This window comes from Fukomys damarensis, unplaced genomic scaffold (assembly GCF_012274545.1).
Source record: "Fukomys damarensis isolate Sample0158 unplaced genomic scaffold, DMR_v1.0_HiC HiC_scaffold_13, whole genome shotgun sequence".
Lineage (NCBI taxonomy): Eukaryota > Metazoa > Chordata > Mammalia > Rodentia > Bathyergidae > Fukomys > Fukomys damarensis.
In genome coordinates, this window is record NW_022900925.1 from 8687166 (window position 1) to 8700093 (window position 12928).

Genomic DNA, 12928 nt, shown 5'->3' on the forward strand with positions numbered 1-12928 from the left:
GTCCGGGTCTCCCGCGCTCGGTGCAGCCGTGGACGCCCGCGCCCGGGGGAGCACGCAGGCCGGGGGGAGGGGACGACTCCCGATCCCAGCCAAACACATCTGTGTTTGTTTTCTTTGCTGTGCCGAGGTCGGTCCTTCCTCTAACCCGTCCTGACGGCCCAGTGGCACCGTGTGCAGGGCCGTGCCCCTGTGGGCACGCAGCCCCGGGGTGTGAGGAAGGGGAGGAGGAAGTGACCTCTGCCTGCTCCTTACTCCTGCCCAAGCCGCCTAGGGTCCGGTGAGGCGGGGCTGCTTGCCCTAACCCCACCCCCAGAGCTGTCACTATGCCTTGGGCCTATTGTCTAGAAGGAGGCTCCTCACTGCCAGGGTTCTGTGGTGGGCAGTAGGCTGAAGGGGTAAGTACGCACCTGGATACTGGCCAACGCCACTAGCAGGTGGTCGGCCCAGCCCTCCCGATCGGTCCCAAGGCGGGTTTATTGGCACTTCCTTGCTTGCATTTTTCAGGGTGCTATAGAACACTAGTTTCTCATGGAATCCCCACAACAGCATGGTTATTAATTCCATTTTACAGATGAGGATACTGAGATCTCAGGAGGTTGAAGAAACTTGCCCAACATCTCTCAGCTAGTAAAAATTAAGTGGAGAAATAGAAACTTGGGTTTCTAGCCTGATATGGTGTCATGCTCCTTTCTTCCCAGATACTCTGGAGGCGAAGGCAGGAGGATTGCTTGAACCCAGGAGTTCAAGGCCAGCTTGAGCAACATAATGAGACATGGGGTAGGGGGAAACCTGGGCTCCTTTCTCTTCATCACATTTGTCAAATGGCTGACCCCACTCAATTATAGACTGGTGGGACATCCTGGGAGCCACCAAACTCATCCTTCTGGCCTCACTGTCACCTTAACAAAAGGACTGAGGACAGTGACAGTGTCCTTTGACTATCTCATAGCAGCAGCCAAAGGGTTTAGGGGAAAGAACCTGCTGTGCTGAGCATTTGGAACCAAATTTCTTGTTTATTTCTTAGCTGAAATGGGTGACCCAGTAACAGATCTGGAGGGAAAAGCCTCAGGTCCTGGTTCTGGCCCAAGGGCTGTCTTGCCCCACGCAAGCTCCATTAAATGCTTCATTTTGTTTTACTGGCATGTTCATAGGCTCTGAAAATCTAAGTAGGGACCTCATAACTGTCTGCCTCAGCTCTGAGTGTTGGGAGGAAGGCCTTTCCTACCCTTACCCAGTCTCTGTGAGAGCAGGCCACCCAAGCCAGTTCTTCCAGGAAGGGAGGCTCACCGCAGCCCTAGGAAATAAATCCATTTCATCTCAGGACAGCCTGGATTCACCCTCTCCTGGGAGCAGCTCTTCAGCTTTGCCTTTGTGTGCCATTTACCACTCTGTTCTGTTTATTTATGCCTTGCCTTGTAGCAGGAAGGATTTCAGGTGACTTACAAAGGGTACTTAAAACATAGCAAAATAATATAAATTAGAAGTGAAGTGAAAGGAAATAAAAGAAATATTTAACCACTGTCAACTGTGAAATCCCAGCAGTAGAGTGAAAGACACCATAGGATTTAGGAGGACACGCTTTGCAGCCAGGAAACCTGGCTTTGAATGCTGCTGGGGGATCCTACCAGGCCTTTGCATCTTTCAGTACCTCAGGGTCCTTGTCTGTAAGGAGACAAGGTTATCTCCCTCATAGGATTTTGAGCATCAAATGAATTGACACATAAGAATATTATTGCTTATAATAATACCCCTGAATTTATCTTGACACATATGGCCATGTAAGTACACATAAAGTCTGGCACAAGGTGTTATTAGTATTAAATTGCTAGAGCTATACTGAATTTTTTAATTATTTAAGGAACATTCAATTACATGCAATGATGCTCGTGACATATGAAATGAAAAAAAAGTAAATTGGAAATGCACAGTGTGAAGTCATTTTTACTTTAAAAAGTCTGCATAAAAAGACAACATTGTTAACAGCGTGTATCTCTGGCAAGTGCGACTACAGGTGATTTATCTTTCCTTGTATGGTCTCAATTTTGTACAGTAAAATAAAAACAGCTAAGACAAGAAAGAAAAAGTGGAGGGAAAACAAAGCAGAGATGGGAAAAATGCCAAAATGCACCCTGGGATGGCCTATTCTCCTGTGGGTGGGCCACCAATTTGTCCCTAAGCTTTCCCTGAAACCAAAGTGAAAAGGAGACCATGTCCCTTGCACAATTCCCACTGTCCATGAGATAAAAACAGACCTATTGCTCAAGAGAATTACAACTGTTCTTGGTACTAAAATGAGACAGGAATTTCTCCTGGGGGGCCTCATAAAGGGAACACAGTGTGAGGTAATGAGCAAACATCCCCAGCAATGTCCCCATAATAGTCACAAGAGTGAGCTCCTAGGGCTGTTTCTGTGATGGCCCTCAATCTAAACTGATGGCACTGCACCAAAGCACAAGTCAGGAAAAGGCATTCTGTCTAGGAGGGGTTTGAAACAGACAAAATGGGGGCGCTCAGCTCACTGCCCACCCAACCTGGAATATCTGCAAGACTGAACTGTGGAGAGCTTCTTCACAAGCCTCCTTCTTGCTGCATAGTTTCTGCCCACAGAGCTTTGATGGATCTTTCAGGCCAGCAAATTTGAAATTTCATGCTGTGGAGTGAGGCTCAGCTCCATTGCTAGCCAGGCTTGGGCTGTGGTCTTCAGAAAGGCATGGAGGACACTCTCCACTTTTACTGTGGTCACTTAGGTCTAACCTTACCTTCTTTAGTGCTTTCTGTTGGGCAAGGCTGTTTCACACACCATGTGATTCAAGAAGTCTGTAAATTTTCTGGAATACAGTAGAACGTCGCTATCGCCATAGAAAATCCACCTGTCACTTCTATCTATAGTTGGTCCACTTCCAACTCTGCACACAAACCAGATCAAGCCTGTCTCTTCAAACTTTTGAAACTAGCTCCCTCTCTCTCTCTCTCTCCCTCCCTCCCTTCCTCCTTCCCTCCTTCCTTCCCTCTTCTCTTTTATATCTTCTAGGCAAAAATGCTTCAAGTTAATGATTTCTTGTAGGACATGGTTTTCTGACTGCCTAGCAGCCTCACCAAGTGCCCTCTAATTTGTCAGTGTCCCTTCCTAAATCATGCTCCCTTATGAGGGGACAAATGAAAAAAACAGATGTCTAAGTGTTGTGAGAGCTTCCCAAAATGGGGGTTATAAATACACACCCTAGAAGGCACATCAGCCTCTGAGCAGCGGGATCCTGGTACAAACTGGAGTTCAAAACAACAGTGTGGTTCTTGGGTAAGAAAGCAAATTCCCAGGTGTTTGTGTAAGGAATGCATCAGGAGGGGGAGCCACCATTCTTGGCACATGGCTTTACCTGTGAAGACCAACAACAGAGCACTCCTGGATGGAGAATTTTGCAAAAACTTAGGAGCAGCCACAGGAGGAGAAGGACTCAGAGACTCAGGGTGTCCTAGAAACCAATGGGCAACAGTTCTGAGGAAGGAGGGCCAGCAAGCAGTGTCACATGCCTTAAAGGTCAAGATAAGATCTGAAAAGAGTGCTTGGGATTAAACTACAAGGAAGTCCTTGGCGACCTTGACTGGCAGTTGCAGGGTGGTGGTGGGGACAGAAGCCAGACTGCCTCAGGTTGTGGAGTGAAAGGTAGGTGAGAAAGTGGAGATAGCAAGTGTAGACAACTTCCAAGAAGTGTGACTACAATTGGTAGGGAAGAGAGAGAGCCCAGCACGAAGGTGACATGGCATTGAGGGAAGGCAGGGGCTTTTCATTGTTGTTTATGAGATAAGGCTATTTGAACATGCCTAAATGTTGATAGGAAGGAGCCAGCAGGAGGAAAGAGGCTGAGGACAGATAAAAGTATCCTTGTAAAATCAGCAATCAGGTGATCCGGAAACTTCTCTTGTTTGAATGAAATAGGAAGTGACACCCATGCTGTGCGTGGAAGAAGGGCTGTGGATTGAGGCTTGAGGACAGAGACGCTGGATCTGGGCACTAGGGAGAGAGGACAATGCCCAGGAAGAATTAAAGGCCCTGCTGGGGTTGGTGACCAGCTTGAAAAGTCATGGGACACACAGACTCCTCCTAGCAGAACCTGTGTAGACCCAGAGAAAAGAGAGGTGGATTAATCAAGATTTGAGGGTGTTTTCTGGGAGGTGGGACAGAAGAATAAGAGAGTGAAGATAAGTCAGGGATAGCAGAGGAAACAGAAGCCAGGGGTCTAAAGCCACATGGGGCTATTTCAGTTCCTGCTTGAATTAAGTCAAGTTAATAACTTGTAAAGTTCCGTTGCCCAGTTAATTGTCCCTGGTTTAGACAGCACCGATAAAGAATAATCCCATCATTACAGGAAATTCTCCCGAACAGAACTGGTATGGTGGATTCGAAAAAATGAAGAAGAGATATGATGGGGGATTATGGACTCCTGGGCAAGGCAGTGCAGAGGAAGAGCAGCTCTGGGGCTGGGCAGCACCCTCTGAGGACAGGAAGGGTCTCTGCCACGAAGCAGGAGGAAGGTGATTGGTGGGCTGTCACTTGGTTATTAAAGGCACCTTTGGCCAGCATCAGGACTTAGGGCAGGGATAAAAACTGAACCAGGTGCTTGTGTCCCCAAAGCAAGAAAAGAATGGAGACAGAAGGTGATTCTAAGGATGAGTTGTAGAAAGCAAAATAGGTGTGTGCTCTGGTCTTAAAGAGCAGGAGGTTCTTTTGGTTTGGTTTTGTTGTTATTTTAATAAAGATGGAAGGAAGGGATGGTGAGATCGGGGAAGACTCCTGGTTGTTGGGTACCTGTGGGGTGGGGGAAGAGGACTGCAGTGTAGATGGGACCCTGGGAGGGCCACACTGTGGGTAAGTGTGAGGGCGAGGAGAACATGCCTCTGGGATGGCACAGGTTAATGGTTTGTGACAACAGAGGGCCAGAGAGTAAGGTTTAAAAGAAAGGAGTCGACCAGTATGTGTTTTGTTTTTGTAGCGCTGAGCATGGAACCCAAGACCTTATGCATGCTAGGCAAGTGCTCTACCACTGAGCTATCCATTTTAAGCCAAAGCTTTTTACTTCTTAAATGAAGTGTATCTATAATGCTAAATGTGCAGAGCTCTCCTCTAAGCATTTTAAGTCATTAACTTATCATCTTCCTGAGAACTTTGTAAGTATAGTATTACCAGTGTCTTCCAAAGAGGAAACAGACACAGAGACATAATTTGCTGAAAGTCACATCACCAGTAGGTAGAAGGGCAGAACTCTGAATTCAAATGGTCTGATGCCAGAGTTCAGAGCTCTCCGCACCTATGGTCAGACAGGTATGGCTGGGTGTTAATCATCCCTGGTGGGAGAATAGGCTTCAGGTCTACCAGAAGTATAAGTGAGTGGTGGCCTTGCACCTCCAGTTCAATTTAGAAGATAGGCACTAGACAACTCAGTTCCCACCACCCAAACATAGAGTGGCAATTGTAACCAGGGTGACCAGGAAGCATCTGGCTTCTCCAGAATGGTCAGTCATGCCTAGATTGATTGTGTTGGCATCATAAATGGAAAGAGACTGACTCAGATGAGCCTCCTTTCAGTTCACCACTTGCTACTGGCACGACTTTGAGCGAGTTGCTTTACTCACCTCAGCATCACTTTTTTCATAATGAAATGGGGGGAAACCACACTTACCTTCCAGACTTGCTATGGAGATTTAAAAGATGAAACCAGGAGGAAAGCAGCTGGCTCAGGGTGGATGCTAAATATATGGCAGTAGTTTGTTTTTGTTTGAAGTACTGGGGATTGAATCCAGGGCCTTGGCATTAAGCTATATTCCCCAGCCCTTTTTTATTTTTTATTTTGAGACAGGTTCTCACTATGTCCTGGAGTTGCCCAGGCTGGCTTGAACTTGTGATTTTTCTGCTTCAACCTCCCAGGGTGCTGGGGTTACAAGCATGCATCACCATGCCTGACTTGTTTTTAGTTTGTTTTGTTGTTTTGTTTTTTTGGCAGTACAGCATTGAACCTAAGAATTCACTCATGCTAGGCAAGTTCGGTACCTCTGAGATACTTCTAGCCTTCAATTGTGTTTTGTTTTATTTTTTTTTTGAATAATTATAATCCTCAGATCTGTCTACCAGCTTCCTCAGCTGGAAGGATTAGGGGCATCCTTTCTTTTCAAGGCCTCTAGAGCCCAGTGCACCTGGTTGGCTACATGAAGGACTGTTCAGGAAATCTCAGATCTCTGGACAGAATTTCAAGAGAGATGAGTGTCTGGAAAAGGGTTTAGAACATAGGGAAAAGGCCTGTATGGTATATAGGGTTCCTGGGGGTTTATCCTTTCTGCTCAGTGCTGTTTATCTGCATCTTCAGGTCAGGCCTCCTCTATGCAGGGTGACTTGGCTGAGGACTCCAGAGCTGGGCAGAGAAGTCTGCCAAATCCTTTCATCTACCAGGACTCTTTGAAGGGGTGAAAATGCCTGTGGATAGGGGGAACCAGCAGATGTAACTTACTTTCATTTGCAAAAAGCTTTTGACAAGGTCCCACAATAAATGCTATTAAAATGAAGAAAATGAGTCATGGTGAGGGCTGGAGGCTTTGTCATGGATGCAAGACCCAGCTTGAGGAAGGATACAAAAGGTGCAAATAAAAGGACAGTTTCTGGGTGGAAAAAAATAATGGGGGTGGGGGGTCCTCTGGACCCCAAGTTGGGGCTCAGCTCCTTTAACATTAGCATGAAATCCAAAGACAAGGGTCCCCTTGGTGAGACCTCCAGGTTTAGAGATGTTTCCAGAGTCAGGATGCTTTAAAAGATCTCAAGAAGTTGTGTGACAGGTTTAGTAGGGTATGTTTGTGGGCATAAATAATTTGAAATACTCTTACAGAATGGTTATCAATTTAGATTTGAAAAAAATTATTTTGAGAGACAACACAAACTGTTTCCTTAAGGGCCAGGGATTTAGCTCCGTGAGTTCAATCCCCCAGTACCAAAAAAAACAAAACCAACCCCCCCCCAAAAAAATTTCCTTAACAGTATTCTTCTACAAAGATACTATTGGAATTTGGCATGAGAATATTATTCCAAGAACAGAATGGTCCTACCCACCCCTGGAACATTTAACATCTCTAACTCCTGTCTTCTAAATGCCAGTATGTTCTCCTACTCACACATGAACATACACACACACACACACACACACACACACACACCTCCTCACATGTATCAGTTCCTCTTAGAAGAGCACCCCTAACCCATTTGGCTCCACTTGAAATTCAGTCAATGTGCTCCTAGATAGGAGGAAATAAATCTAAATACATTTTCAAAAGGAGAACTGGAAATAAAGCAAGATACATTTAGAATCTTCTGGGAAGTTCTAGGCATCACATCTCAGAATGCTGTAGAGGTAGAGAGGGCCCAGACAAGAGCAATTCCATGTGTGCTCATGCATAACACAGAGGAGGAAACAGAAAATGCCAGAAGGGAAGATGAATTTTAAACAAAGTGCTCTGATAGGAGCTAAGAAGGGTCCAGAAGAGCAAAGTAAAGGAAATGCAGAAGGGAACCTATTGGATATGGTTTGGGGTGTGTGTGTGTGTGTGTGTGTGTGTGTAGGGGGTTATTTCAGGCAGAAGGAACAGCACATGCAAAGGTCCTGAGTCAAAGCTTATGTAAGGGACAGAAAGGAGGCTAGCTGGATGATGGAGTTGGTGACATGGGGAGTGGAAGAGGTATAATAAAGGCAGAAACAGAGGGAGGAGCTAGGACATGCAGGCCCTTGAGGACTATGATAAGGAATTTGAACTTGTCAGAATCTATCCTGGCACCTCCAAAACCGTGGTTGCTTGCTCTGCTATGTAGTCTTTCTAATTAATGCACAAGCTTGAAGAACTGGGCCCTCTGAATCCTCAGTGTTTAATAGCCTGCCTAGAACAAAACAGGAGTGCATTACTAACTAATAAAGAACACAGAAGCAGGACAAGTCAAAGTGGTGACTAGCTCTGGTAAATAGAAAAATGGCCTCCCAAAGATATCCATGTCTTAATCCCTCTAATCAGTAAATGTTGCCTTATATGGAAAAAAAGGAGTCTTCACTGATGAAACTAAGTTAAGGGTCTTGAAATGGAGAGATCATCTTGGATTATTGGGATGGATTCTAAATGAAATCACAAGTGTCCTTATAAGAGAGAGGCAGAGAGAGCTCTTAAAAGATAAAAGAGGAGAAGGCTCTGTGAAAATAGGCAGAGACCACAATCCAGCCACAGGGAAAGAAATGCACAGCCACCAGCAAATGGAAAAGGCAGGGAATAGTCTCCCCTGCAGCCTCTATAGGAAGCAGAGCCATTTCCCTCTTTCTCTCTTTCTTTTTCTGAAACAGGGTTTCACCTTGTAGTTCATGCTGACCTTGAACTCACTATGTCACCCAGGCCAGCCTTAGACTTGTGGCCATCCTTCTGCCCTAGCCTCCAAAGTAGTCCTGAGATGACAGGCTTGTGCCACCACACCAAGCATGGTGATTTCGCGATGATTCTGATTTCAAACTTCTGGCTTTCAGAACCCTGAGAGAATAAATTTCTGTTGTTTTTAGCTAAGTCTGTGGGAATTTTATAACAGCCTCAGTGTGTTTGCCAGCTTTGCATCACTATAATGGAACACCTGAGAGCATCAACTTACAGAAATAAAGCATTCAACCCAACCTGGGCAACACCTGCTATGTTCCATTCTACTAACTTAGATGGGGAAAAAAATCATGATTTTTGATGGAAAAAATGTTTTTCATGAAAAAATGATTACATGAAAAGTTTCTATGGTTAAAGGGATAAGCTTTTGTTAACTGCAAAAATCAATTATGTGGAACAGCTTATTTTCCCCTTTTCCCCACATGTCAATAAAGTCAGGCATTACTGGTACCTCACACAGGGAGAAAATTTAGAGACTGAACTCCAAAACATGGTGCAGGATAAGAACAGACATGGACCACTGAGTCCAAACACTCTGGGCAAGTGAGTGGATTGTTCTACTGTAATAAGGTATCAAAGGAAGCTAAGATTTGGGAGTTAGGAAGGGCCATCTCCCCCACCCATGGATGCTGACATCAGGCAGGTGTTCCACCATGCCAGCCCCCAGAATGATACCAGAGACTTACACATAGCTTAGATGGATGTGACCTCACCCAGGAATCCACTTCCTAGCCTCTGGCCGAGCACCTGTGTTATGAGGTCTCCCATGGAGCTCCACGGGTGGTCAGCAGGCCCAAGAGACCCAAGAGGACTGTGTGGACTGTGCATTGGTCCTAATAGTTCCTTCGACTGACATATCTGTGACACTGGGCAAGTCATTCACCTCTCTCACGTCGACTTCCTTTTCTGAAATATGTGAACAGTATTTTCCCTTCCTTCTTTCTATAGTTATGAGGAGTAATGAATAAAAAAATCACATACAAAAGACCCTAAAGTATCCAGTCTCCTAAGCAATTTTTATTAAGTTATGTAGAACCAACAAAGCCAGCACTATTACCACTAAGCAGCACTAAGGGTGCAGCCATATTGAGAGGACAACAAACTGCCCTGGGCAACTAGAGATCATGAACAGAACAGGGATGACGGACACTTCAGAAATATTGGGCTTTGGTATTAATGAGCCACAAAAATATATTACTAATGAATCACAATTTAGACAGGGAGCCCGCTTACTAAATGTTAATAAAAAGTATCCACTTCAGCTGGGGCTCAGGCACATCACTTATGTGCGTAGTCATCATGGTAATCACAGCCCTAATGGCAGCTAACACTGAGCACTTTGCTAAATGTCACATCTCATTCTGGGACAGGATGTGCAGGGGCCTGGTGACAAAATGGTGGTGGCACAGCCACTGGCCTAGAAATTGTGAGCAGCTTTGCTTCTTAGAGAAGATGGGGAGGGGGAGGACACACTAGACCATGCCCCTTGAGTGCCTGCAACATCTTTCTTGCTCACTACTTTATCCCCAACACCTGACACAGCTTTGTAACTGTAGGCACTCAAGAAATATTGCTGAGTGGCTAGGGAAGAGCCCCAGGCATCTCATGTAAGGAAGACTGATTTTATTTTGGTGTCTGTGATCCTATTTGGGCACGCATTCAGTGGGTGTAATTCAGTTCTTCTCCATGAAACTTCCTTTTCCATTAATCCTTCACCTGAATAAAGAAAACTCCCATTATGGGTCTCGTTGGCCTTGCCCTAGAATTTGGCTGGTCCTCAGCCTTATCAAATTCCCATAATCTGTGATATGCACACACATAACCCACATCTTCTGGCTGAAGAGTGGGAGTCGGGTTTTTCAAGGGGAGACAAGCCCTCCAAGCACTGGGTGTCATCTCCCAGCACCCCAAGGGCTCAGGAGACCACGGCCTCCTGCCTGGGCCCCCTCAGCTAAGATCTGATTTTCTCATCATCTGGATAGTCTCAGCTACTCGCAGCAAAGGGATGAACCAAGCTGACCTTTCTGGAGGTTTGTTTAAAGCAGAACAATGTTTGTCTTGTCCAAACACTATGAATTACTCCAGAGGATCCTGCCCAGTTTTACAATCCACAGCTACAAATGGCTTACATAAATAGGGGCTTGTCCCTTCCAGACCCCCCTCCAGTCCTCTTGGTTTCTCAGCCCCCTGCCTGCTTTCTTCCCCTCTTCCAGACTTTCCCTCTGCCCCTACCCAACTCTTTTTCTTCTTTGCTCTGAGCCTCAGGGAGGTGAAGGGGCAGGTGCTGGGTATTCTGGGCCACAGATCGCACCTGGGTTATTGCTGGCACAGGCCCCTCTTTTGGCTGGCTGCTCCATGCCTGGCGTGGACAGGTTTGCCTTGCTAAGGGGGCCTCTGGGCACATTTGTTCTGTCTGTGTGGGGCCAGCGGTATGCAGTGTTAGGTCCAGCTGTGAAAGCATGTTGGTATGAGGAGGCCCCCTGTTTGTGGACTCAATGTCCAGCCAGCCCACAGCCCACTTAGACCACCTCATCTGGCAGAGCACTTAGCTCACCCACTGCTGCTCCCTCACAGGCCATACAATTGGCGAGATCTTGGGTATCTCCTAAGCTACACTGCACTCACTATAGCTGCCAGTCTGAGAAGGTGGCAGAAAAGACTGTTTTGCTTATTAAATAGGCACCATGGATATCAAGCAAGAACCATGGACCTGGAAGAAAGGAGATTGCTCTGCCATGAAATCCGGTCTAGTCCAAGTCCTCTGAGTAGCTGAGTGACACCAGCAATTCACTTCAGGTCTCAGTATCGCCACCTGCACAATGGCTCTAGAATCTCAGCATTGCCATCTGTTTAATGGCTCTAGCATCTCTGCAAGGCAGTTTTCAGGTCTCAGAAAGCACAGTTTAAGGAGTGCTAGACACTAGCAGCAAGGAGTGGGTGGAGACATCCTGAGAGAAACTATGGGTCACTAACACTCTGAGGGGAGGTGTTGGTGAAAACTTGGAGAGAGGCCAGGGGAGTGTGAGGGTGGGACTGGTAGTTGGAGGTGTGAGTAGTGTGTGGGATCTTCCTAAGGGGCCTCCTCCGGTACTTAGGGCCAAGTGTGATCTCATTTTATCCTTGTTTTGCAAATGAGGAAACTGAGCCTCAGCAGGGAGGAGTGACTTCCACTCAGAAGTTGGTGAGTGGCATGGGATTCCATCTTCCCTACACACCCTGGAACACTCATCTGGCTTTTCCAAGACTGCCTCTTGCTCAAGCAACTTTCCCTGCAATTCCACTCTCTCAAAGTGCCAAGATTTGGACTCAGAGCCGCACCTCTTTACCCTTCTCCCAACGGGAAGGTCATACTAGGCAGAAGGACCGAGGGCCAAATCTGCTCAGCGAGGTGGGCAGGTGCTGGGTCCCAAGTTCAAGAAAACCAAGTTCCAAGAGTTTCTCTCTGGACAGAGCTGAGCCAACCCTGCCTGCTGAGAGGCTCCACAGCGGCAGGAGCTCTGATGGGTGCTAATACCCTACCACAAGAGCCGGCTCCACTAGAGAGCCAGAGGCGCAGCCAGCGAAAGGCATCTGCATTCAGATCCCGCAGGCCTTGTGCGTCCAACTCTGGGGCCATCCCAGGCCGAGAAGCTGTCAAAGGATAAAGCCAGCATCACCTGAGAGCTAATGCTCCCCGGGGTTGGAAGAACTGTGGTCCAGGATGGGAAGGAAAGCTAAAAAGGCACCGGCGTCACCTCCCAGGCCCTTGGGCACAGGGTCTGGGAGCTTAAAGAACTCAGAAGAAAGGTCTGGTGCTGATCGGGTGCATGAGCCGGGTCCTGCTTCTACCACATATGTTGTGCGGTACATTCCATCCACAGCGTGGAAGGCGCAGAACTCGCCGTGTGACCTCAGGAGCGCTAGCGACTGGCTCTGGGTCTTTTACGAGCCACCTGGTCTGGACGGGCACCGGAGCTCCCGCTCCAACATCCGCGCCTTAGATTAGCTGCGCCTCCTTCGAGTTCAGCATTTGATTTTCTAATCAATCTCTTTGTCGTCACCCTCCGCCCCCCATGGCCTTAACCCGAGCTTCCTGTTTCCCGGTCCCCCTCGGCCCCGCCTGGGTCCCGTTGTCGCCCGACTTTCCCGTCGAAGGCCCTCGAGTGAGTGATTCCCGGCGCGGGCGGAGGCCAGCGGGTCCGCGGCGCGGGCCGGGCTGTATGGAAATGGCCAGAGGAGCGGGCGGGCGAGGCGGCGATTTATTCTGGGAGTGACAGCCCCTTTGAGCGCTCGGCGAATGGCATTTTCTGTCTGTGAAAGCCTTTCTTCCCACCTCTGTTCAGATTAGCCCGGGGGATGAATGCGCCCATTATCCAGCCCGCTGACCATTCTGAAACGCCAAATTAATTACTAAGCACTGAATCAGATGCTGGGGCCGAGGCACTGGGAGGTGTGAAAATAGCGAGCGGCTGGAGCCGGGGAAAGCGAGGGGCGCAGCGCCGAGAGG

The 12928-nt window shown here is 47.4% G+C and overlaps 1 protein-coding gene across 1 annotated transcript in view; it reads right to left on the bottom strand.

Moving 5' to 3' along the window:
- The window catches only part of Ntn1 (netrin 1), a 197874-nt gene extending 185083 nt beyond the window's left edge, over positions 1-12791 (bottom strand). Inside the window, exons 1-4 of the mRNA XM_010615024.1 lie at positions 12755-12791; positions 12506-12637; positions 11962-12072; positions 10754-10891 (exon numbers count right to left, since the gene is read on the bottom strand). Of these exons, the coding sequence (XP_010613326.1) occupies positions 10754-10891; positions 11962-12072; positions 12506-12637; positions 12755-12791 (418 nt within the window). The remainder of the gene's footprint in view (positions 1-10753; positions 10892-11961; positions 12073-12505; positions 12638-12754) is intronic.
- Between the last annotated feature and the right edge of the window lie 137 nt (positions 12792-12928).